The sequence below is a fragment of the Oryctolagus cuniculus genome, chromosome X (assembly GCF_051225735.1).
Source record: "Oryctolagus cuniculus isolate XC-2025 breed Fujian yellow rabbit chromosome X, ASM5122573v1, whole genome shotgun sequence".
NCBI classification, from domain to species: Eukaryota; Metazoa; Chordata; class Mammalia; order Lagomorpha; family Leporidae; genus Oryctolagus; species Oryctolagus cuniculus.
The window spans coordinates 30,389,893-30,413,482 of NC_142888.1; the positions used below are offsets into that span (position 1 = coordinate 30,389,893).

The 23,590-nt window shown below is 38.1% G+C and overlaps 1 protein-coding gene across 12 annotated transcripts in view; it reads left to right on the forward strand.

Moving 5' to 3' along the window:
- The window catches only part of KDM6A (lysine demethylase 6A), a 194,788-nt gene extending 181,257 nt beyond the window's left edge, over positions 1–13,531 (forward strand). For all 12 annotated transcript variants that reach the window (XM_051827032.3, XM_051827033.3, XM_051827035.3 and 9 more), the window contains 3 exons: positions 7,727–7,853; positions 9,962–10,132; positions 12,307–13,531. In XM_051827032.3, the coding sequence (XP_051682992.2) occupies positions 7,727–7,853; positions 9,962–10,132; positions 12,307–12,336 (328 nt within the window). In that variant the 3' untranslated portion in view covers positions 12,337–13,531. The remainder of the gene's footprint in view (positions 1–7,726; positions 7,854–9,961; positions 10,133–12,306) is intronic.
- The last annotated feature ends 10,059 nt before the right edge of the window (positions 13,532–23,590 follow it).

A 23,590-nucleotide genomic window follows, 5' to 3' on the forward strand; every position in this document is an offset into this window, starting at 1 on the left:
GTTTCTTGATGAAATTAGGAATGAACGAAGAGGAAGTGGGTTAGGTGTAAGGAATGATAATTACCAGTTTGGCTGGCTTTAGACATAGAGAACTTGAATTCTTCCTGTGAGGTTTAAGTTAAAGTTTCTATTAAGCAACCAGATGGTGTACAGTTCTGTTGCTTAGAGAAGGAATCTGAGAGACATTTGTAGCTCTCAGCTAGCTGATAGGTAATCACTGCTAAAGTGTTGGCTGTTGAGTTTTCAGAACTGTTTGCTATTTTTAAAGTAGAGAATTGCCCACACAAAGAAATCTATTAAGGAAGACTTGGAAGTTTAAGCTACTGATCACTTCCTTAAATTCATCCAACTAGGACAATTTTTCCATGTTAAGATGTCTTACTCTCCTTCAAAATAGGTGAAATTTACATATAAAACACTGCTACACCCTACCCCAACTTGTTTATACTTTTTTCCTCCCAACTTTTACTTTGAAAATTTTTAAATCTGACAAAAAGTTGAAAGAATAGTACAATGAATACTTGTATAAACTTCATCTGTATTCATCAGTTAAGTTTTTGCCACATTTCCTTAGCACTTTGTATATTCACATATAGTCAAACACACTGTTTTGGATGAGTCATAGTAAGTAGTAGTTTGCAGACATTATGGAATGTCACCTCAGATACTTCATCCTACATCATTTAAGGATAAAGATATTTTCTCTTTATAGCCACAGTGCCACTTATCATATCTAACATGTAGGAAATTGAGTAGTGTCACCTAACATACAGTCTACATTTAGATGTCCCCAACTATTGATAAATGTCTTTTTTTTTTAGCTTTTGTCTCTCCTCACCCTACTGTCCTATTCCAAATTGAATCAAGGTTTGCCCTGAATTCTGTACATTGTTGTTGTATCTTCTTTAGTCTCTTAAATCCATGAAAATCTTTTTTCATTACATTTTTTTTAAGACATCAGTCCTTTATTCTGTGTAGAGTTCCACATTTTGGATTTGTTTTCTCATATTTTTATTTGGAACAAATTTTTTAAACAACAACTATTAACCCCCACTCCAGTATAAACCGTTTGATTGATATTTTCATGAGTGGATCCTGAATGAATTAAATTTTACAACATAGATACTTTAAGACTTAAAATTAAGGTGGGAAAATTATTGTTGCTTTTTAATCCATTTTGGTTGAAATTTACAGTGTTTAGCCTGTGGTTTTAATTTGAAAAAAAAAAAAAAAACTGGTTGATTGGGAGTTAAAGGAAACTCTCACTCTGCAAATTCATGATTCTCATTTTCAGATATTTGAGATAACATTACTTTGACCTGTATTTACTTCCTGTAAAATGCTAAGACTCCTTGCTTCACTTTAAGACTCACATAGTATTTTGGTTTTACCATTCAACTATTCCTGTTAACTGCTAATACATTTCCCTTGGAAAGAAGCAAATGATAGTGCAGCAGATGAGCTCCCGAGACTATTGGTACTGATGAAATTTCCTTGTGGGTAACAGGCTTTCATAATAAATAAGACTTCTAGGTACAATCGAATAGGTTAATTTTAGTAGTAGCTAAAACTATCCTCAGCAAAGGTGGTATAAATTATTGGATTCATGCTGCATTCTTAGCAAGTTAATATAATGAAACTATGTTTCTGTCACACTGGAAACTGTTTTTTCTGCCAGTAACTTTGATAGTTCCACTTAAATCTCTGTAATAAATAGTCCAGTAAATTTTAAAATATATCAAAAACAGAATACCAAGTAATGTATTTTTCTCTGAAAAGTTCAATATCAGTTCAAGTCTTAGATTTAGGAGGAATGCATTTCAGGTAGTATGTTGAGAAATATAAAGTTAATTTTCAGACTATGTATTATCTTATTAACTTCCCTGTGCTATGCCAGATACTTAAATATTCTAAAAATACTAATAATAAATAACCCAATAATTGAGTGTAAGTTCTCTAAAACTTCAGCAATACCAAGTGCAATGAAAGGCACTTCCAACAAACCTAATTTCTTGGCATATCATTTTGTTATTATTTCAGTTTTTAAATGTACTGTCTAATGAGTACACTGTTACTTATTTTCACTTTTGTCTTTTATGTATGTGCAGTCACTTATGTGTTCATTATTAGCCTTTCCTGTTTTATTTTCCTAAGTCTTATCAAGTCTGTGCTACTTAATATGTCAGTAAAATATTACTGGAAGAGCAGCACTGTGTTGTCTGGAGTGTCGTCTGCCTTCCAATCATTGATTTGGGGGGCGTGGAAAAATACTATTAGCCTTTGCTTCCTTTTCTGCAAAATGGGACTAATAATTATATCTTTTTCTTTTTTTTAAGATTTATTTATTTACTTGAAAGAGTTACAGAGAGGCAGAGACAGAGAGAGAGGTCTTCCATCCATTGGTTCACTCCCCAGATGGCCACAACGGTCGGAGCTGTGCCTATCCTAAGTCAGGAGACTGGAGCTTCTTCTATGTCTCCCACGTGGTTGTAGGGGCCCAAGGACTTGGGCAATCTTTCACTGCTTTCCTAGGCCATAGCAGACAGCTGGATCGGAAGTGAGCAGCCAGGACTCAAACCGGCACCCATATGTGATGCCGGCACTGCAGATGGCAGCTTTACCCACTATGCCACAGCGCTGGCCCCAATTATATCTTTCTAATGTAACTTTTATGAGCATTAATTATTTTAACATAGTCAAGTTCAAGTAATATGTTAACATTTATTGAGCACTTACTGCCAGGCACTGCTAAGCATTTTGTATAACATGTAATTCTCATAACAACACTATAAGCTAAGTTAGCCCCTTTTTACAGTTGAGGAAACTGAGGCATGGAGAATAAGAAGTGTGTTGTGGAGTTGCGATTTGAACCCAGGCAATTTAAGTTGAATCTGCTTTTGCCTACTCTACAGCCATCTCACTGTGATCTCCTAAGGCTCTAATCATAAAAACATAATGGTTTGTGAAATTGGTATTATTATTGGCTATCAAAAAATATTGCTACAAATCTTAGACATTGTTTTTAATTTTTTCACTTATTAAGTGAGATTAGCACTAGTTCTTATCTGCCTAATCACAGAAATCACTTGGAACGCTTATTAAGTAGATTTCAGGCTTTGTTCCTGCCAAGTAAAGTCACAGTTCTATGGGAAGAACTTTGGAATCTCTTTCACAGTGACCTATTAAAATTTTATGATTAGTCAAGTTAGGGACAAGATTAGATCTCTTTGAGAAATAAGAATTTTTGGATTTTTCCATTTTCTTTTACATATATTATAGATTATTACCTTATCTACATAATACACACTATATCACAAGTGCAGAATTTTTAAATGTAAATTAAAGCAAACTTAGGCATTAAGTCCTTTTTCCCTTTGATTACCAGTTTTAAATGGCTAAATGAGATATTCTACAACTCTTTGGTCACAGCCATCTGTCCTCATGATAGAACAGAATTTCTTCCAAACTTTGAGTAGTTAATGGTATTGCCGCAAAGACCAATCCATAATAGCATACATAGATCCTAGTACTGTAGGATTTCATCTAGAATGCTTTTTTTGGACATTAACTCAATAAAATCTAAAGATTCTAAAACTCTGCATTCTCATGGTTAATGCATATTTGCTTTCATACTTCTTTTTTTTCTATCCAGGAATCTAAAGTTTTTAAGATACTCATTTTATCATTGACTGAGACCTTGATTTTCAGCCATGTGGTTGGTTTAAATGAAATTATTAGGTGCTTATTGACATGCAGATACTCCCTGCTTTCCTGGAAGAATGTGACCTTGGAGTGATAGGGAACAAGAGAGTTTTTTGAGGGCTCATACGTTTGCTCCCTCTACCTGCATAGTTCTTGAGTAAGATGAGGCTGAGTCGGCAAGGCACTTCTTGGTGTGGTCTGGTTTGGTCCGGTCTGATCTGCTCTTCCTTTGGTTTATTTATTTGAAAGGCAGAGCAAGAGAGAGGGAGAGTGACTGTCAGCCTAGCAGAGCTTCTATCTACTGATTCACTCCCCCAAATGGCTGCAAAAGCCAGTGCTAGACCAGGCCAAAGCCAAGAAGCAGGAATTACATCAGGATCTCTCATGTGGATGACAAGGGCCCAAGTAAGTGGGCCACTTGCTGCTTTTCCATGCATATTAACAGGAAGCTGGACCAGAAGTGGAGTAACTAGGACTCAATCCAGTGCTCCAATATGAATGCTGCTGTCAGAGCAGGACTTGACTCACTGCAACACAGCACGGGCCCCTTGGTATTCTTTAGTTTGTCATCAACTTCTTAGTGACTATGGTTGTTAAGGTGTCATATTAACCCATGTTTCATTTGTGTCCACACTGATATTTAGAAACTTAGTCAAGCTGCCCCTACAGTGTCAAAACAGTATCTTAATTTTGATGTAGTATCATTATGGCCTTGATCTTATTCTGCCCAGAAACTTTATCGCAAGATTAAATCTTGTTCCAACAATTGTTTGTTTCCTAAGTAACCCACATACTGCCACCTCATGGCATTCTTTGTGCATAGAAGTTAACCTTCACCACCACCCCCACACCTTGCCTTCCTGCTCATATCTAAATTAATGTATTCAAATTCAGAAATTTCATCTTTTGTGTAAAAACTTCTGTGACTTCCACCTTCTCTCACCTGAACATGATCTCTCTAAGCTTTGGTATCCATAACATAATATGTCTATTTATCTTTTGTCTAATTATTAATTTGTGACTATACTGCACATTTTCATTCTAAAATCTGTGTGAAGTCATTCTCTAAATTCGCTCTCTTTAGGCTTTATCTTTGCTCATCAGTTTTGGTTGGCTTAGATTGTATTGTATAATGTCCTATATGTCAAGTCTTCAGTCGGCTTATTCCTCATGGTTTTTTCTCCCAAGTTAGAGCTGTCTTTAATCCCTTCCCCTTTTGTGGTAGTCTTTCATCCAACAACTAAAAATAGAATTTGGGTGCTGAAACCATATTGATCCTTAAAAACTAAGGAATTCTCTGCTGTTATAGTTGTAGAAATCATTTTGTTCTTAAAATGTGTGTGTGCAAGATAGCATTTTCCATCATCTGCTAGACGTTTTGTGAATAATTTCTGCTGAGCAAATTTGTTTTAAATTGCTATAAGTTGTTTAAATTCAGCAAAATTAAAATAAAGAGCAAATGAGAACCCTGATTTTATTTGACATTTTTAGCTTTTTAATACACTCACGCATTATCAATATAAAATCAAATTCTGGGGTTAATCAAAGCAGAACATGTTACTAAATCAAATCTTGTATATTATATCTTTATCTTCTCTAGCATCCTTGGCCAAAATCTTTTATTTATTTTTCCTGTCCTTTGATTGATTCATATCCTTTCTTTAAGACCTACTCATTGTTGTAGACTTCATAAGAACCTCTATCTCTCTAAATTCCCTTTTTGTTCTGACTTCTACTTCATGAACATGGGAAAGAACAGAAACGTTCAGTATTAAAGAAAGATAGGACGACAAGGAAAAACCACACTTCGAAAGTCATTTTCAGATAAGATTAGTGGAGCTGTTACTTTTGTAAGATTTCAGTGCCACAGAAAATAAAAATTCTGGGGCTGTGATTCTAGAAACATACTACTCATGGGCTACCGTTTACTCTTAATAACCTTAGTTCTGACCCTATGTTATTTGCAGGGAAATAGTATACTTACTGCCTTTTGCTAGATGAAATTATCAGACTAACCGTAAGTTAGAAACTGCAGTCTGTCAAAGTAGTCAGTAGTATTGGAGATAAAAATTCATTTACTTAGTAAAGTGTGGAATAATACCCCACACATCTAATGTTCTGCTTCAAAAAAAAAAAAAAAAAAAAACCTGTTGAGTAAAGTCTGGAATCTAATGTTCACAAGAGAAGAAAAGGAATGGATAAGAATAAGACCTAAGAAGAGATTAAAAAAAAAAGTATAGTCTGAGGGAAGATTTTCTGCCTTTTAAAAACCCCTAGCTCAATCACTTAAATACTCTATGACATACAAATTTAGCTTGTTGAGCCCCTGTTTCCCAATTTGTAAAGTAGAGATAACCTCACTACACAGAATTGTTATGTATGTGAAATACCAAATCACTTCAGTCTGGTTCTTATTATGTATTGTTTATATTTTATTATTTTTGTTTTTTTGCCCATGTGGGAACACAATTGAGTTTGCAAATCTTTCAAAGGTATCTGCAGAGTTTGGGGCATTATTTTCTGGTTAAAGAGACCTCATTTTGAAGCCCTACTTGGAGAGCTTGTTCAGTAAGTTCTGTGCCTTCAGAGATTTATTGTATGGGACATGGAGGGGGGGGGGGGACAGGTGCTGTTAAAGAGCTGGAGGCATAGTCTGAATTTTGTCTATTGTCTTTCTTCTTGCCATGATCTGAATTTTTACTTGTTACTTTCCCAGCACCCTGTGCACATGCAGACACACAGGTATCTATCCTAGTTTGACAGGTAGTCCCAGTCTGAAGCATTATTTTTGTTTCTAAATAAGTTAAACATGCATGTTTATAAATAAATTAAACATGCAAGAATTACTAAAGCCAAACTGAGAATGAAATCCTTTGAATATGATACTTAAGGAATTGCCTTGCAACTATAAAGTTAGTATTTTATTTGAGTTAGCAGATTCTAACCTATACATGGATTTTGATAAATAACTGTACTTTGACCTAGCAATTTACAATGACAAGGGAATTTAAATTAATATAATTATTCTATTACTTAGAATTTTAGTTGTTTAGTAGACAAATGTTTACTTACTGAGTACTTACTTTATGCTGGGCACTGTCTTAGGCAGTGAGTAGATGGTATGAATAAAATAGACAAAACCTTTGCTTTCAAGACAGCACTCAATTGCTAAGCCCATTTAATTTTCTTTAGGGTATTTTTGTTGTCTCCAGATTTTAGAGCTGAAAAGTCTTAGAGAGATCATCTAGTCCAACTTCTCTATTCAAATTAAGAGCCTGAACCATTAAGATTCCCAGAGAATAGAAAAATTTAGCAGACAATTCCAAATAATGACAGCAAACTATAGGAAAATCAGCAGAAATTATGTGAATTTATGTTGTTAGCATCATAAGTATGAGTTTAGAAAAAGTATAAATTATAGAAAAGTCCAATTGTGTTCATAAAATGTATTCTACTGTGTTATCTTCAAGTGAAAAATAAAGAAACAAGCGGGTTTTTTCTTTAGCACTGTAATTAAACCAGTTTTGTATTATGCAGTGTTGTGTAAATGGTTTTCTACTTAACGACTCAAGAGTTTGAAAAGAAACTATATGGATGATGGCTGTTAATGAGTGTCTAGGTAGTATTAGAAATAATGTGTCTTCCTGCCCTACTAGAATCATAGCAGTTCACATCTGGAATTCAGACCCCTAATTTCAAAGGAATTGACTCTCAAAGAGAGGTTAACTGACTTGCCCAAGTAAGAGCCAAAATTAGTAACTCATAAAGCAGGAACATTTTTTACTATAGGATCATTATATTTTGATATTCAGATACCAATTCTCAACTTTAAATGATTTACTATTATTTCATCAGATCTGTTGAACATTGCCTTTTTTAATATTAGAAATTGATAAAAGAACAATTATGAAGTCATAGACATTAGAAACAAGTCTCTTGGCATTATTTCTAATTGGTATATCTTTTATACTACAGATAATCAATATTCAGTTGCTGGTCACAAATAATTTTTCCTCCACAATAGGTATTGTCTTCTGAGAACTCTGAAACAGTGCCAGATGTTGAGGGAAGCTCTCATTGCTGCAGGAAAAGAGATTATATGGCATGGACGGACAAAAGAAGAACCAGCGCATTACTGCAGCATTTGTGAAGTAAGTAATTATTCTTACCCCCAGTTGCTTTGTAAAGCCCCTTACTCCTTCACTTGGAGTGTCTCTTTAGTGTTTTACCATAACTAACCTTGTATTCACTAACTGAATTAACCTTAAAAATACCCACTTCAGAGCCATTTGTCTGGTGGATCTTTATCAGAAGATTTTGAGCAAGAAGTTTAGTCAGAGGTTGTAACCTGGGAATCATCTAGATATACAAGTACACAGATGCCAATAAACTCCATTGTAGTGCAGTATATGCAAGTGAATGTTCAGTATGCAGTATGTGTGGATCAGCATTCATCCCTGTCTGGTGCAATTCACAATACATTTGTCAATCTCGTCCTGTGGCAAAGGCTTCTAAGAGGAGCAGGAACACAGATGTGATGTGTGCTTTGAAGGAACTTAAATTATACTGTGAGGAAAAAAAAAAAAAAAACTAGGAAGAACCAGTTGTAAGTACATGAAACTATGATGAATGTGAAGTTGAACTTGCTAGCTGTTACGATAACAAAGAGGTGAGGAGATGACCTAGTTTTCCCTTCTAGTAGTTGGTATAAGAATTCACAAGAGTGTGAGCATTTGAGTCTGTCCTTGAAGGATGAATTTGATTTTTGCATACTGAAAAAGGTCAAAATCGGAGGTTCTCTGTCATGGTTTATAGCAACAACATGGGAGTGGGAAAATGAAGTGGTTTCAGAAAAGGGTAAGTAGTCCAATGTGACTGAAACATAGATTGTGCAAATTCTACTCATAAGTCTAGGTGATATGTAGCTTGCAGCACATCTTGAATGATTTTAAGGAATTTGATATTTATTCCGAGGATGATCTCAGGTGAATGATGAAACCATCAAAAGCTTTTGAGCAGACAACTAAGTTAGGGATGTGTTTCAGAGAGAAAATTGATGAAGGAGGACAGAGACATAGTTACTGCAGTGATCTTAAGTGAGACACCTAGGCTAGAATGTGGCCATGGGAATATTAAAGAAGGGAGAATTCAAAATGAATTTTAAAGGTAAAATCAAGATAATTGCATGGGAAAAACAAGGACAAGTTTGAATGTTCACATTTTTTAGTTCAGCTGAATAGGTTCAAGTTGCTGCCCGTTGAGAGTAATGGAAAATATGGTGAACTCTGGGATTTAATTAATATAACTGTTCAAAGAGACCATAAGATCATGAGAATTTTCTAATATTGAAGAAAACTGAACGATACACATTGAAGATATATTTCAAACCTTGAAAATTCTCTAGTTTTGGCAGTGACCATTAAGTCTTTTTAATGTTGTAAAACCTGGCCAAAGTAAGTCATTAGGAGATCAGCTAGATTCCAGTTATGTGTGTTACATCTCATAAAAACAGATGTATAATAAGCTTTCTAGTATTTGAAAAAGACCTCTGTCCCACCATGTTGTTTCTTATCCTGCTTGAGCCCTAGCAACTCACTCATCTTTCTGTATAAGGTAGAGGTATTATTTCTGAAATGACACTATGTTCAAGAATATACATTTTATTTGTACTCAAACTCCTTAACATGAAGCTTGTAACTGAACACCTATCCATTGTCACTGTTTCCTCATTTGTGAAATAATCAGATTTTAATCAACAAGTATCTTTTTGAGGTTTGCCAAAGCACTAGGCACTGGCAAAGTACAGATGCATAACACATGGTCTTCATTCTCAAGGAGCTCAGTCTGTGGGGAAGATGTGCATTTGTATGCAGTACCCAGTGGTGAGCACTGTTCTGGAGAAGTCAAAGGAAAATAATAATCACTGGCATCTGATTGTATGTTTTGGATTTAAAACAAGAATAAATAAGTTAATCTTCATCAAACTTTTGAACTAGACTTTGCCAGTAGTTGTCATGAGTATGGATGGCATTCCTGTAGGTCACTCCTCTAAATATATATTACCACCCATGTATGGGTTTTGGTGTAAAATAAACCTGGTCTATTAAAAGTTCTTGGACATAGTCATGTTTTCTTAGTACCTATTCTTTATCAGAGGATACTGTCCACATATCCATTGAAGTAGAATCCCATGATTATACTAAAGCAGTACAAGGAATACCACTATCTGTTGAATGCAGTTTTCTCTTGTATAAAACAGGTGGAGGTTTTTGATCTGCTTTTTGTCACTAATGAGAGTAATTCTCGAAAGACCTACATAGTACATTGCCAAGATTGTGCACGAAAAACAAGTGGAAACCTGGAAAATTTTGTGGTGCTAGAACAGTACAAAATGGAGGACCTGATGCAAGTCTATGACCAATTTACATTGGTAAGTAAAATCACCATGTGCGTACATAGTTAGCTGGGTTGTGAAGCAGTGTTGTTTACTCTGCCACCTGATAAGTAGGATGTAATGAAAGATTTAAATTTTCCTTTGGCTTAGGTACTGCCTGAGGGAGTATTCCTATCTTTACCCACTCCTCTACTTGCAAGCATTTATTTCTATGAAAGTGGCAATATCAGGCCGGCGCCGCGGCTCACTAGGCTAATCCTCCGCCTAGCGGCGCCGGCACACCGGGTTCTAGTCCCGGTCTGGGCACTGGATTCTGTCCCGGTTGCCCCTCTTCCAGGCCAGCCCTCTGCTGTGGCCAGGGAGTGCAGTGGAGGATGGCCCAGGTGCTTGGGCCCTGCACCCCATGGGAGACCAGGAAAAGCACCTGGCTCCTGGCTCCTGCCATCGGATCAGCGCGGTGCGCCGGCCGCAGCGCGCTGGCCGCGGCGGCCATTGGAGGGTGAACCAACGGCAAAAGGAAGATCTTTCTCTCCGTCTCTCTCTCTCACTGTCCACTCTGCCTGTCCAAAAACAAAAACAAAAACAAAAACAAAAAAAAAACAAAACAAAAAAAAAAAAAAAAAAAAGAAAGTGGCAATATCGTTTTTTCTTTTCTTCCTGTGTGAGACCAGCTTAACTTATGTTACAGAAATTGTATTTGAAAATCTTTCTGTGCTTTAGAACGCTATCATATCCTTTATGTCACTTGATCTCAGTTGATGTTTGTATACATAGATTATTAGTGCCCACACTAATCAGTAACTTTTTAAATGCACTTCTTTTAAAGCTAATGATATTTATGTAAAATTCTGTTTTTGTCAGAAGTATTAACCTCATGGAAATATTTGATGGAACTTAGCTTCCTGGTATGTTGTGTGACCTAATGAAATTCAGGTATACTTAAACGGCCCACAATTTTTTAAATTTCAAACAGCAGATGCTTAAGGGGAATCATTTCACTCTAGCAGATCAATAGCTTTGTGAATAGAAACACAGACACAATTATGAATTGTTGATTTCCTCCAATACTTTTCTCTCTCACATTTGAGATGAGAAAACTGACTTTTTGAAACTGGTATTTTCACTTGAACAATCCTCAAGATTGCTCAAAGAAAAATACCTGGACATGTTGAACAAAATATATTATCCAAGATGGTATCTAAAAGCATTCACTAGTGAAAGTGTAACTGATAAATTATTTTTCTAAAAGGCTTTTTTTAAAAGCAATCTAAAGAAATGATAAATTTAATAATGTTCCGAGAGTGTTTTGTTTTTTTAAAGAATTATTTATTTGAAAGGCAGAGAGACAGAGAGATGTCTTCCATCCACTGGTTCACCCCCAAAATGGCCACAACAGCCAGAGCTGGACAGATCTGAAGCCAGGAGCCAGGAGCTTGGATCCCCAAGGACTTGTGCCATCTTCCACTGCTTTCTCAGGCCATAACAGGAGATAGATTAGAAGTGGAGCAGCTGGGACTCAAAACTGGTGCCCTTATGGGATGCCAGCACTGCAGGCAGCAGCTTTATCTGCTACGCCATAGCACCGGCCCCATTCCAAGAATTTTGACTAATTGGTGGGGACATACAGAAAATTACAAGCACAGTGATTAGGGTAATGGTCTCAGACTTACAGGAGAATTGGCCAGGTGGGAGACAGTAACAGAAGTTGTACTTTTATATTGTATAGCTGGCTAATGAATTTTCTTGAGAATTATTTTTCTTAACTTAGTAAGTAGACTGTGGGACTGGCACTGTGGCATAGCTGGTAAAGTTACCACCTGTAGTGCCAGCATCCCATATGGACGCTGGTTCAAGTCCTGGCAATTCCACTTCCGATCCAGCTCTCTGCTATGGCCTGGGAAAGCAGTGAAGAGGGCCCAAGTCTTTGGGCCCCTGCACCCACATGGGAGACCCAGAAGAATCTCCTGGCTCCTGGCTTCAGATCAGCACAGTTCCGGCCGTTGTGACCAATTAGGGAGTGAACCAGAGAATGGAAGACCTCTCTCTGTCTCTGTCTCTGTCTCTCTGCTTCTTATCTGTGTAACTCTGACTTTCCAATAAATAAATCTTTTCAAAATAAAAATAAGTAGACTGTATGTTTGTAGCCATGAACTAGAGAACACAGCTAATGATTTGTATACCAAAATAACCTAACTTGCTTTTGTTTTCAGGCTCCTCCGTTACCATCCGCCTCATCTTGATATTATTCCATTGACATTAAATGAGACCTTTTCTGCTATTCAGGAAGTATCCCAGTTCTGCACCACTGGTTTTTGTAGCTATCTCGTAAGGCTGCTGGCTGAAAACTGTGTCTATGCAACCTTCCAAGTGCGGAGTGTCAACCAACTGGATGGAGGAGAGTACTACTCCTACTCCAGGACTCTCACAAAGCTGATCAGCTGAACTTCAGAAAAAAAATAATAATTTCCATGTTTTGTATATATCTGACAAAACTGGCAACATCATACAGACTACTGACTTGAAGACAACCTCTTTTATATTTCTCTATTTCTGGGCTGAAGAATTTGTTTTCATCTATCTTTTCCCCTTTCAGAATTTTCCTTGGAAAAAAAATACTAGCCTAGCTGGTCATTTCTTTGTAAGGTAGTTAGCAATTTTAAGTCTTTCTTTGGTCAACTTTTTTTTAATGTGAAAAGTTAGGTAAGAAACTTTTTTACTACTTTTATGTTTTTTCTGTCTTGTTTTGAAACCATGTTGGTTACACTTTTGGTTCCTAAATAAAACATTTAAAAAAATTAACAGCCAAGTCACAAAGATAACGGATTGCACATAGACTAAGGAATAAAAACTTCAGATTTGTGATTTTTGTTTCTAATCTTGATGTAAATTTACACTATTTATAAATACATATTTATTGCTTGAAAATATTTGTGAATGGAATGCTGTTATTTTTTCCAGATTTACCTGCCATTGAAATTTTAAGGAGTTCTGTAATTTCAAACACTACTCCTATTACATTTTCTATGTGTAAATAAAACTGCTTAGCATTGTACAGAAACTTTTATTAAAATTGTTTAATGTTTAAAGAGTTTTCTATTGTTTGAGTTTTAAAAAGACTTTATGTACAGTGCCCAGTTTTTGTTCATTTTCAAATCTGATTATATATATTTTATATATACTTATGTATGTATATATAATATATATAGAAATCTGGATATATATGTATAAAGATTTAGAACTTAAATTTTTCTCGTTTTAAGTTTCACATCTATGGTAGATTTTTGAGGTGTCTACTGTAAAGTATTGCCTACAAAAGTATGATTATTTTTAAAGAAATATATATGGTATGTATCTTCAAGACCTAAAATGTCAGACTGGTTTATTGTTAAGTTGCAATTACTGCAATGACAGACCAATAAACAATTGCTGCCAAAATGTAGTATAATAGTAGAAAGCAAACAGTGATTGAACTTAAGATTTTAAAAGGAATGTTATGGGCTTGATGAATCTTATATATTTCTTAGTAGCATTTTATATGGAAAAGGGAATTCAGAATGAAGGGCTCTATTTTAGAATGCAAATAAATTAAGAGACTTATTTTTTAATGTTAGGCAAGTTTGAAATCTCATGCTTTCCTGCTTGCAATATCATCATGGGGTGGGGGTCTGCAAATTCCCTAACACTAGAAAAACAGCACGTTTTGTTAGTATACCTGGCATTTATCTCTATTTTCTGAAGCATTTGGCACATACTCTCATTTCATCATATGGTTCTTTCTGTGAATTTTACAGGGGATGTTACTACAGAAGAAGCATAGACAGGCTGTTTACATATATGACTAAAGAAAATTTATAATCAATCCTACCTGGTGAGAAGTTCTAGTGATAGCATTAATCAAGTGCTGTTTCATAGAGTTGTTTTATTCATTTAGTTAATTTGATAAAATATTGAATGTTGACTAGCAGCAATCATAATTTCAGAAGGAAGTAATTCCAAATCTCTTAGTTATGGAGCAAGTATGCGTTTATCTAAGTGCTGCTTAGGATGTTTAACCATTAATATTTTTTCGTTTTTTTTAAGATTTATTTATTTATTTGAGAGAGAGAAAGGCAGAGGCAGAGTGCGATCAGTCTTCCACCACTGGTTCACTTCCCAAATGGCTGCAGCAACCAGAAGTGGGCCGATCTAAAATCAGGAGCCAGGAGCTTCTTGGGTCTCCCACACTGGTGCAGGGGTCCAAGAACTTAGACCATCTTCGACTGCTTTTCCAGGCCAAGCAGAGAACTGGATCAGAAGTGGAGCAGCCAAGGCTTGAACCGGCACCTATATGGGATGCCAGCACTTCAGGCAGCGGCTTTACCCACTGTGCCACAAGCCCTAGCCCCCTAAATGTTTCTTAGCATGTTCTGATTTATTTTACTGACACAGTATCTTATTTTCTATGGTCTTAAGGTAGTTTATTGTCAGGATTAATATAAGTTATCAGATATTTAAGAGAAATTTAGTATAATCCATATTTGGATTACATGTCAAGAATAATGCTTGTTGGAGAGCTTAGTCTTTGAAAGAGTAGAGATTAAGAAATAGAAATCAAATCTGTCAACTTTACTGTGAAGCAGACTTAGATAAGCAAATCCTAGAACTATTTTCATCAGCTTAACATCTTTTATAATTTGTATTTTTTAGCTCTCAGAAGACATAGATAGAACATAGGACTATCTTAATGTACTTAAATTATAACCGTTTGTGTGATGGCCTTATTAAATTCAGATAAGGTTAACATAATACTCGGAATCACACCCACTTTCCAGAAATGCCTAGATTCAACATCCGTTGAAGAGGAGAGTGAATCCATTGATTTTGTAGGCTTTTTTAGTTCATACTTAAGCATGAACTTTAGTGCCCTACTTTGTAGTAGGGTTAAACGTTTGGCAGAGTGAAACTAGACTAGAAAACTTGACACAGGTGGTTTCAGTGTTGTTAAATGTATGCAGTGTACTCATCGGGTACAACTTTTGAGATGACTGCAGGTAGGGAAGAATGTAATAATAGGGAAGAAGTTTAATAAATGGAAATCAGTACCCCAATCTATGATCTATTATCAGCAAGGTGTTCCAGGTTAAGGTACTGAAAATATTTGGGAGGGCAAGTTTGAAACTGAGACAGCTATGCATCAAAATTTTTAGTAAAACAAATACAAAGAATCAAAGATTTGAAGTTACAGTTGCTGTATACCAAGTCTATAGCTTTTTAAATGTTTTATTATGTATGTTTGAGGTTTACAACATGATGTTGTGGGATACATGTAGATAGTAAAATGAATAGTGAAATAGATTAACATCTGTCATCTCAGAGAAAAGCAGCTAAAATCGACTTATTTAACATAAATCCCTAGTACAATTTGTTTAGCTTTAGTCCTCGTGTTGTACATTAGGTCTCTGAATTTATTCATCCTACATATCTGCTACTTTGTATCCTTTGACCTGCATCTCCCCATTTCCCCAGCCTCCTATCCATGGTAACCACTGTCACTTTCTCTCTTAAAATACTGATCAATCTGCAGGTTAGCCCATCATAAGTCATGTGAAATCAGATGGGGTTCATAGTCCATGAATTAGAATTCCTTTGTAAAACTGTCTCCGTCTGCCCCTCCAGAAAAGTTCAGCCTGCTGATAGTTTCACGAAGAGCTGTGGGTGAACAGTGGCTCATCTGCTACTTAACCCTGAAAGGTCCTGAGATGCTCATGTCTGAAACTTGCCTTTTGTGCTTGATTCCCCCTCCACCTGGCTCCCCCCACCATTTGTTGTTTTTGTCACCTTTTTACTCCCCTCCCAATTCAGTCCTTCAATTATTCACATTATTTATGACATAAAAGAATACATTTTTAAGTTATCTCCTGCCTGGTAAAGAAATAATATTACTAGTGCCCCAGTGCCACTCCCCTGCCCTTGTCCTATGGCTGCACCCTCCAGCCTCCCCAGAGGTGGCCTCCAGCCTGCCCTCTAATATTGCAGATTTTCCATTTCGGAACTTTATAAACCATTTGTCTCTGATTTCTTTCATGTTTGCTTTCTCTTTGACATTCTGCAGACAGATAACATTTTTATTTTTACTATTATCAATGAACCATTTAAAAGTCAATTGCAAGTTTCATGATGGTTGATCCCCTAAATATTCAACATATATTTAGTAAGAATTCAGATTCTAAAAAAATGCCATTACATATCTAAGAATAATTCCAATGTAATTTAATATCCAATTCAAATTAAAATTACTTCAGTTGTCTCCAAAAAATATTTTTAGATCCAAAACCCAATCAAGATGATGGGGACAGGTCTTGTGGTGCAGTAGGTTAGGCTCCCAGCTCCACCTCTGCTTCCAAACCAGCTTCCTGCCACACACAGATGGAGTTCTGGGCTCTCCTTTTCCGTCACTACCTTTCAAGTAAATAAAAATGAATAATAAACACTTTTGAAAAAAAGTTATGCAGTATTTGAGAGACAAAGTGCACTCCTATCCACTGGTTTATTCATTCCTCAAAGGCCACAGCAGGAACTCCATCCAGGTCTCCCTTGTGGATGGCTGGTTACCTAGCTAGCTAGCTAGTTGAGCTGTCACTGCTGCCTCCCAAGGTCTATGTTGTTAGCAGTAAGATGGAGTCAGGAACTGGAGCTGGGTATCAAACCCAGACATTCCGATATGGGACACAAGTGTCTTAATCACCAGGTCAAACCCCCTGGCTGGCTTTTTATTTCTATTTAGTCTTTTAACTGCCATCTTTCCTTTGTTCTTTATGACATTGACATAAGAGTCGAAGACACTGCTGTGTAGAGACTGTCCAGCATTCTGTATTCATGTTTCATTAGCATTTAACTTAAGTGATATTTAACATAGATGATGTAGACCTGATATTGTGTCCCATCAGGAGGCAAATTATGTCAGATTGTCCCAGTCTTTGTGATGCTGTTTGATTAGTTGGTTGAGGTAGTGACTGCACAATACTTCCACCCTAAAGATATGTTTTCCACTTTCAGGATAAGTGATCTGTGGGAGATGTACTTTGACACTACGCAAATGTCCTGTCCTCAACATTGTACTTCATTATTTGAACCTATTGTTCACTTTTTACTGAAGTGGGGATTGAAAATGCTAATTTTCTTTGAAGTTATATTTTTGTTCAGTGTTCTTTACTTTGAATCATGAAAAGTTATTTCAGAGGAACTGCAGCCCAAGAAGACAACTACAACAAAAACATGGTAAATGTGTTTTTTAGTATATAAACGATTCAAGAGGAGACTTGAGGAGAAGCAGTATTTAGGAAACAAAGGAAGCCAAATGCAGCCTGTTCCCTAAAGTCCTGGGACTATAGCTAAAAGCATGAAATTACGAATAATTCAGATGGAGACTGATGCATCATCCCCAAAGGCTCCTGAGAGCTGAGTATCTGGAATCACGTTTCCTTTCTTATCTCTGACCTCTCAAAGGACCATTCCTGCAGAATTAAATGATAGCTGCCACTTGGTTAAAATTCAAAATTTCAATCCAGTAGCCATCAGGATCTGGAATAAATGCCAGACTTTTCATTTTACCACCCGCAGGCTTCTTCACAAATTTCCCTGCCAGTTTTTCCCATCTTTCACAAGCACTGTGCACATCGGCAACAGCGACTCCACCGTGGCCGAATCCCCCAGAGTCTGAGTTGCCACTGTGGGAAGCTTATTTTAACTATTTGAAGGGCAGAGTTAGAGTGAGATCTTCCATCCGCTGGTTCACTCACCAAATGGCTGCAATGGCCAGAGCTGGGCCGATCCAAAGCCAGGAACCATGAGCTGCTGCTTTGAGGCTACCACATGGGTTCAGGAGCCCAAGGACCTTGGCTGTCCTCTGCTGCTTTCCCAGGCCATTAACAGGGAGTTGGATTGGAAATGGAGCAGTTGGACTCGAACCAGCACCCATATAGGATTCCAGCGCTGCAGGTGTCGGCTTTACCTGCTTTGTCACAGTGCCAGCCCCATCCAATGACTTCTGAAGATCCTTAATTTGTGGCGTGGTCTGTTGCAATAGACAGTCCTTGGTGCTGGCGTCCACATCCGAGCAATAACAAAACAGGCCGCCAGCTCCAGGTTGCAGTTTTGCCATGGCTGCACCACGAGTCTCAGGGAAAATGGTGCTGGAGAGCCCAGATCCCACTCTGCCCAGCCTGGGGCTGCCTTTCCTGAAAATGAATTTTTTACTTCTCTTGTCCCCCTTATGTTCATAGCTGGTACTCTTTCCCAAAGAAGACTGCTATTTTCTCTTTTCCTGTGAGTGTTCCTATGAACTCTTGAATTTTTCTTTAAAAAAAAAAATTAAAAATTTACTTGAAAGAGTTACACAGAGAGAGAGTGAGATCTTCCATCCACTGTTTTACTTCCCAAATGACCACAACGGCTGGGGCTGGGCCAGGCTGGAGTGAGGCACCAGGAGCGTCTTCCGGGTCTCCCTTGTGGGTGCAGGGGCCCAAGCACGTGGACCATCTTCTGCTGCCTTCTCAGTTGCATTAGCAGGGAGCTGGGTCAGAAGTGAAGCAGCCGGGACTCCACAACTCACACTCATATGGGAAGTCGGCATTGTGCCACAATGCCAGCCCCATGGATTTTCCCCAAAGTTTCACAAACCAAGCACAGTCACAACTTTTTTTTTTTTTTAATGCTCAAATTGTCTCAAGCTGACACCCCTCATGAATCTATCAACTCTATGCTTTCTAGTACAACAAAGTATCCCAGGCTCACTTTCTCGCCCGTTTTTCCTGCCTCAGTGCTAGGATCAACTGTTTGTCGAAGAACTTCATTTCCTTTTAGTGTACAATGGTATTTGGAAACCAAGATCTAGGTGCTAAGTATGTGGATTGCTACTCTCATGTCACTGTTCCTAAGCCTTGTATTGGAGACAGCGTTCATTTAAAAGAAAAAATCATATTTCATTTGTAAAGATCCAGAGTAGAGGAACCAGTGAAAGGTGCCCGGAGACTGAAGAACGGGGACAGATCTAGGGTTACATAGGATGAAATTTAGTTGAGGGGCTTTGGAAAGGCATAGCTCGACGCCATCAGTAGCAAGTGTTTCTACAGTAAGTCAGACGAAGGTGCACTTCGGCTAAACTAACTGCACCTGGACTTTCTCAGGCGCTCTGAATATGCCAGGCGCAAGGTAAAGAGATGTGACAGAGTCAGGCCGGGCGAGAACAGGCAGGCGGTTCGTCTTAAGGATGTTGTTTACTTTAGCTCAGGCCTCAGGCTGACCATCAGGGCTCCTTCAAGGCCACGAGGGTACAAACACACTCAACCGTGCTGGTACTGTAAATTCACATTTCGTAGTACAGGCTTTTCATTACACATGGGCAAAGTCCTGCCTCTTTATAGCATTAATGTCTTTATTGGCTTTATCTTACAATAAATGTGAAAGTTTCAAAATTACAATATCCAATATTATTACCTACCATAAGCCTGCTGATGTTTACAATGTCTCTGCAATCATTGAATCATTAGATTGAGGGTGTACAGAAGCACTGTTCAAAAGTTTCTTATGGAGACCGGCGCCGCGGCTCACTAGGCTAATCCTCCGCCTTGCAGCGCCGGCACACCGGGTTCCAGTCCAGGTCGGGGCGCCAGATTCTGTCCCAGTTGCCCCTCTTCCAGGCCAGCTCTCTGCTGTGGCCAGGGAGTGCAGTGGAGGGTGGCCCAAGTCCTTGGGCCTTGCACCCCATGGGAGACCAGGAGAAGCACCTGACTCCTACCTTCGGATCAGCGCGGTGCGCCAGCCGCAGCGTGCCAGCCATGGCGGCCATTGGAGGGTGAACCAATGGCAAAAGGAAGACCTTTCTCTCTGTCTCTCTCTCTCACTGTCCACTCTGCCTGTCAAAAAAAAAAAAAAGTTTCTTATGGGGCCAGCATCATTGCGCAGCAGGTTAAGCTGTCACCTGCAATGCCTGCAGCCCATGTGACTGCTCCACTTTCTGATCCAACTCCCTACTAATGCGCCTGGGAAAGCAGTGCTTGGGCTCCTGCCATGCATATGGGAGATCTGGATGGAGTTCTGGGCTCCCAGCTTCAGACTGGCTGTTGTGGGCATTTAGGGAGTGAACCAGCAGATGGAAGATATTCTCTCTCTCTCTCTCTCTCTGTCTGATTTTCAAATAATTAAAGGAAATCTTTTTTTTTTTTAAGTTATACTCTTGTCTGGCTTTATTACCAATTTTATATATATCAATTATATATATATATATGGATAGATAGATACTTTTTTCTAGTACATTGGTTAACAGTAGAAATTTCTTGTTTATTTTAAGAGCAGTTCACGTTGTCATAGAAAATACCTATACAGGAGAAAACAGATGTATAACCCCACAGCCCAGCATGTGTGTGTTCCCTTCACAGTGGTGCTTTGTGCCATTTGCCCCGTGCCATTTAAATAGACTTTCAAAGATGGAAATAAGAGTGTACAGATTTACTTTTGGACAAAGAAAGTGGAAATATTTATGTTTTCCTGTTACCCTGATTTCCAACATAGGCAACAGTGAATGCAAAACGCAAAACTGTATGAAAGTGTCTGGCTCTTTCACCTTCAGTTGCTTCTGCCCGCCATCTAGAGCGAACCATTTGCATGAGCTCCTATTTCCATTTTCTTTTTCCAAAAGTAAATTTGTAGATGCAGTCTTTTTTTTTTTTTTTTTTTTTTTTTTTTTTTTTTTTTTTTGACAGGCAGAGTGGACAGTGAGAGAGAGAGACAGAGAGAAAGGTCTTCCTTTGCCGTTGGTTCACCCTCCAATGGCCGCTGCAGCCGGTGCACTGCACTGATCCGATGGCAGGAGCCAGGTGCTTCTCCTGGTCTCCCATGGGGTGCAGGGCCCAAGCACCTGGACCATCCTCCACTGCACTCCCGGGCCACAGCAGAGAGCTGGCCTGGAAGAGGGGCAACCGGGACAGAATCTGGCGCCCTGACCGGGACTAGAACCCGGTGTGCCGGCACCACTAGGTGGAGGATTAGCCTAGTGAGCCGCGGCGCCGGCTTAGATGCAGTCTTAAAAAAAAAAAAAAAAAAAAAAAAAAAAAGATTCATTTATCTGAAAGACAGGGAGAGGCAGAGAGAGCGCTTCCATCTTCTGGTTCACTGTTAAGTGGCTGTTGCAGGCATTTGGGGACTGAACTAGCAGATGGAAGATAGCTCGCTCGCTCTCTCTTTCTCTGTCTTTTAAGTAGATGAAAATAAACATTTGGAGGAAAAACTTTAAAAAAAAAAAAAACCTTTTGGGCACATGGTTTCTGTGTTTTAGTGCTTAACTATAGGTAGTACCTGGCTCTCGGGAGTTCCTGTTAGTATGGTGGTGGCGGTTGCACTCTTGTGTGTGTGCTTTTCTGCTGTACTGAAGACGTCCTGTATTCTGGCAGATTCTGTCTACCTGCTCTGTTGACTACAGCGAGAGGAGTGCTGATGTCGCTCCCTATGAGGGCATTGCAAAAAGCTCATGGAGAAATGGAATGAAAAGATGCTTGTTTTTAGGGCAAAAAATTTGAGCTCCATGCATAATGTGTATTTTTCATGAGCTTTGTGAAGACCTCTTTTATGCATGGATTTCAAAAATTTTTGCACCAAAATAAACTCAACTTTTAATTCCCTTTTCTACAAACTTTTTGAAATACTCATATAAATGTGGATTTGTCCATTTTTGCTTTTGAATTCTATCAGGTTTTGCTTCATGTACTTTGGGACTGTCTGATTAGGTGCATAAATATTTAGGATGGTTAAGTCTTACTCAAAGAAAAAGAGAAACTCTTCTGCCCCAGATCAGACTGCTTTGTGGCAGCTCCAAAGGTAGGAGAGGGGGTGGGAGAAGGGAGGAGAGGAAGAAAAAAAATATTGTATTTCTTATGCATGTGTTTCCAGGCCTGAGAAATGCATACCTATTACAAACACGCACAACACACACAGAGATAACATTCAGAAAAAAAAAAAAAACTGAATTGGCTATATTTTCTATTTTCACATAGGATAGATTTCAGAACAAGGAATATTATCAGACATTACATAACAGATGAATTTATTCAGATTCACCAATTGCTTACAATTTGCCACATTTGCTTGACCTATCTTTTATTTACCACCTTCTTTGTATATTCTTTTTGCTATCCTGAATCACTTAAAACTAAACAAAATATTCATAGCAGCATCATTCATAATAGCCCAAGGCAGACATAAGCAAAAATGTCCATCAACCAATGAATGGGTAAATAAAAGTGATACATGTATACAATGGAACAGTATTCAGCCATTCACCCCAAAAGGAATGAGGTATCCTACAATATAGATGACCCTTGAAAACATTATGTTAAGTGAAAAAAGCCAGCCACAAAATACCACACATTACATAACTCCACTTATATAAAATGTCCAAAGTAGGCTAATGGCTAAAGGGTACATGATTTCTTTTGGAGATGATGAAAATATTTTAAAATGGATTGTGGTTAGGGTTGCATAACTCTGAATATACATCCGTTCCTAACTTAGGATGGTTCAACTGAACAATTTTTCAACTTTGTGATGGGATGAGGAAAGCAACACACATCCAGTAGCAGCCCTCCTTGGAATTTCCATCTTTTACTGGGCCCACGATTTGAGGTAGGATACTGGGAGCCCCAGCACCCAGTCAACCACACAGTCACAAAGGTAAATAATCAGTGCTCTACACTGTACTGTGTTGCTAAGCTATGAGGTCCAGTAAGTTGGGTACATTAGATGTATTTTTTACTTACAATATTTTCAGCTCACAATGAGTTGAACAAGACGTAACCTTATTGTAAGTTGAGGAGCGTCTGTAGAGAGAGAGATTCATTTTAAGGAATTGGCTCCTATGACTGGGCAGGCTTGGTGAGTCCAGAATCTGCAGGGTAGGCCCCAGACTGGAGACTTGGGGAAGGGTTGCTCTGCCTACAGAATCCCTTGTTGCTCAGGGGCAGTCAGCCTTGTTCTAGAAAGCCGTCTACTGACTGGGTGAGGCCCTACACTATGGTAGGCCATCTACTTACTAACTGAAAAGTCATCAATAAAAATGTTAATCTCATCCGAAAACACCGTCATGGGAATGTCCAGAATTAAGCTGATCAAATATCTGGACACCATGGCTCAACTAAATTGACACATAAAATTAACCATCACATTAAAAAAAAAAAATCAAAGTGTTTCAGAATGTCTCTGAGTATGGGTTTTTGTGGTGTAGATTTCTCCTGACTAAATGGATGTTGAGTTACGAGTTTTGGGAAAGAACACTGCAGAGGTAAAATTCCCTTCTCTTCCTATCAGATTCACCACGATCACATGATATCACATAACTTATCACTGGTGATTTTGACCTTGGTCTTTTGGTTAAGGTGATATTTATCATTTTTCTCTACTTGAAAGTTACTATTACCTCCTTTCTGTACTCTTTTCTCTCTGGGAATGTCACCAAGTCTAAACCAA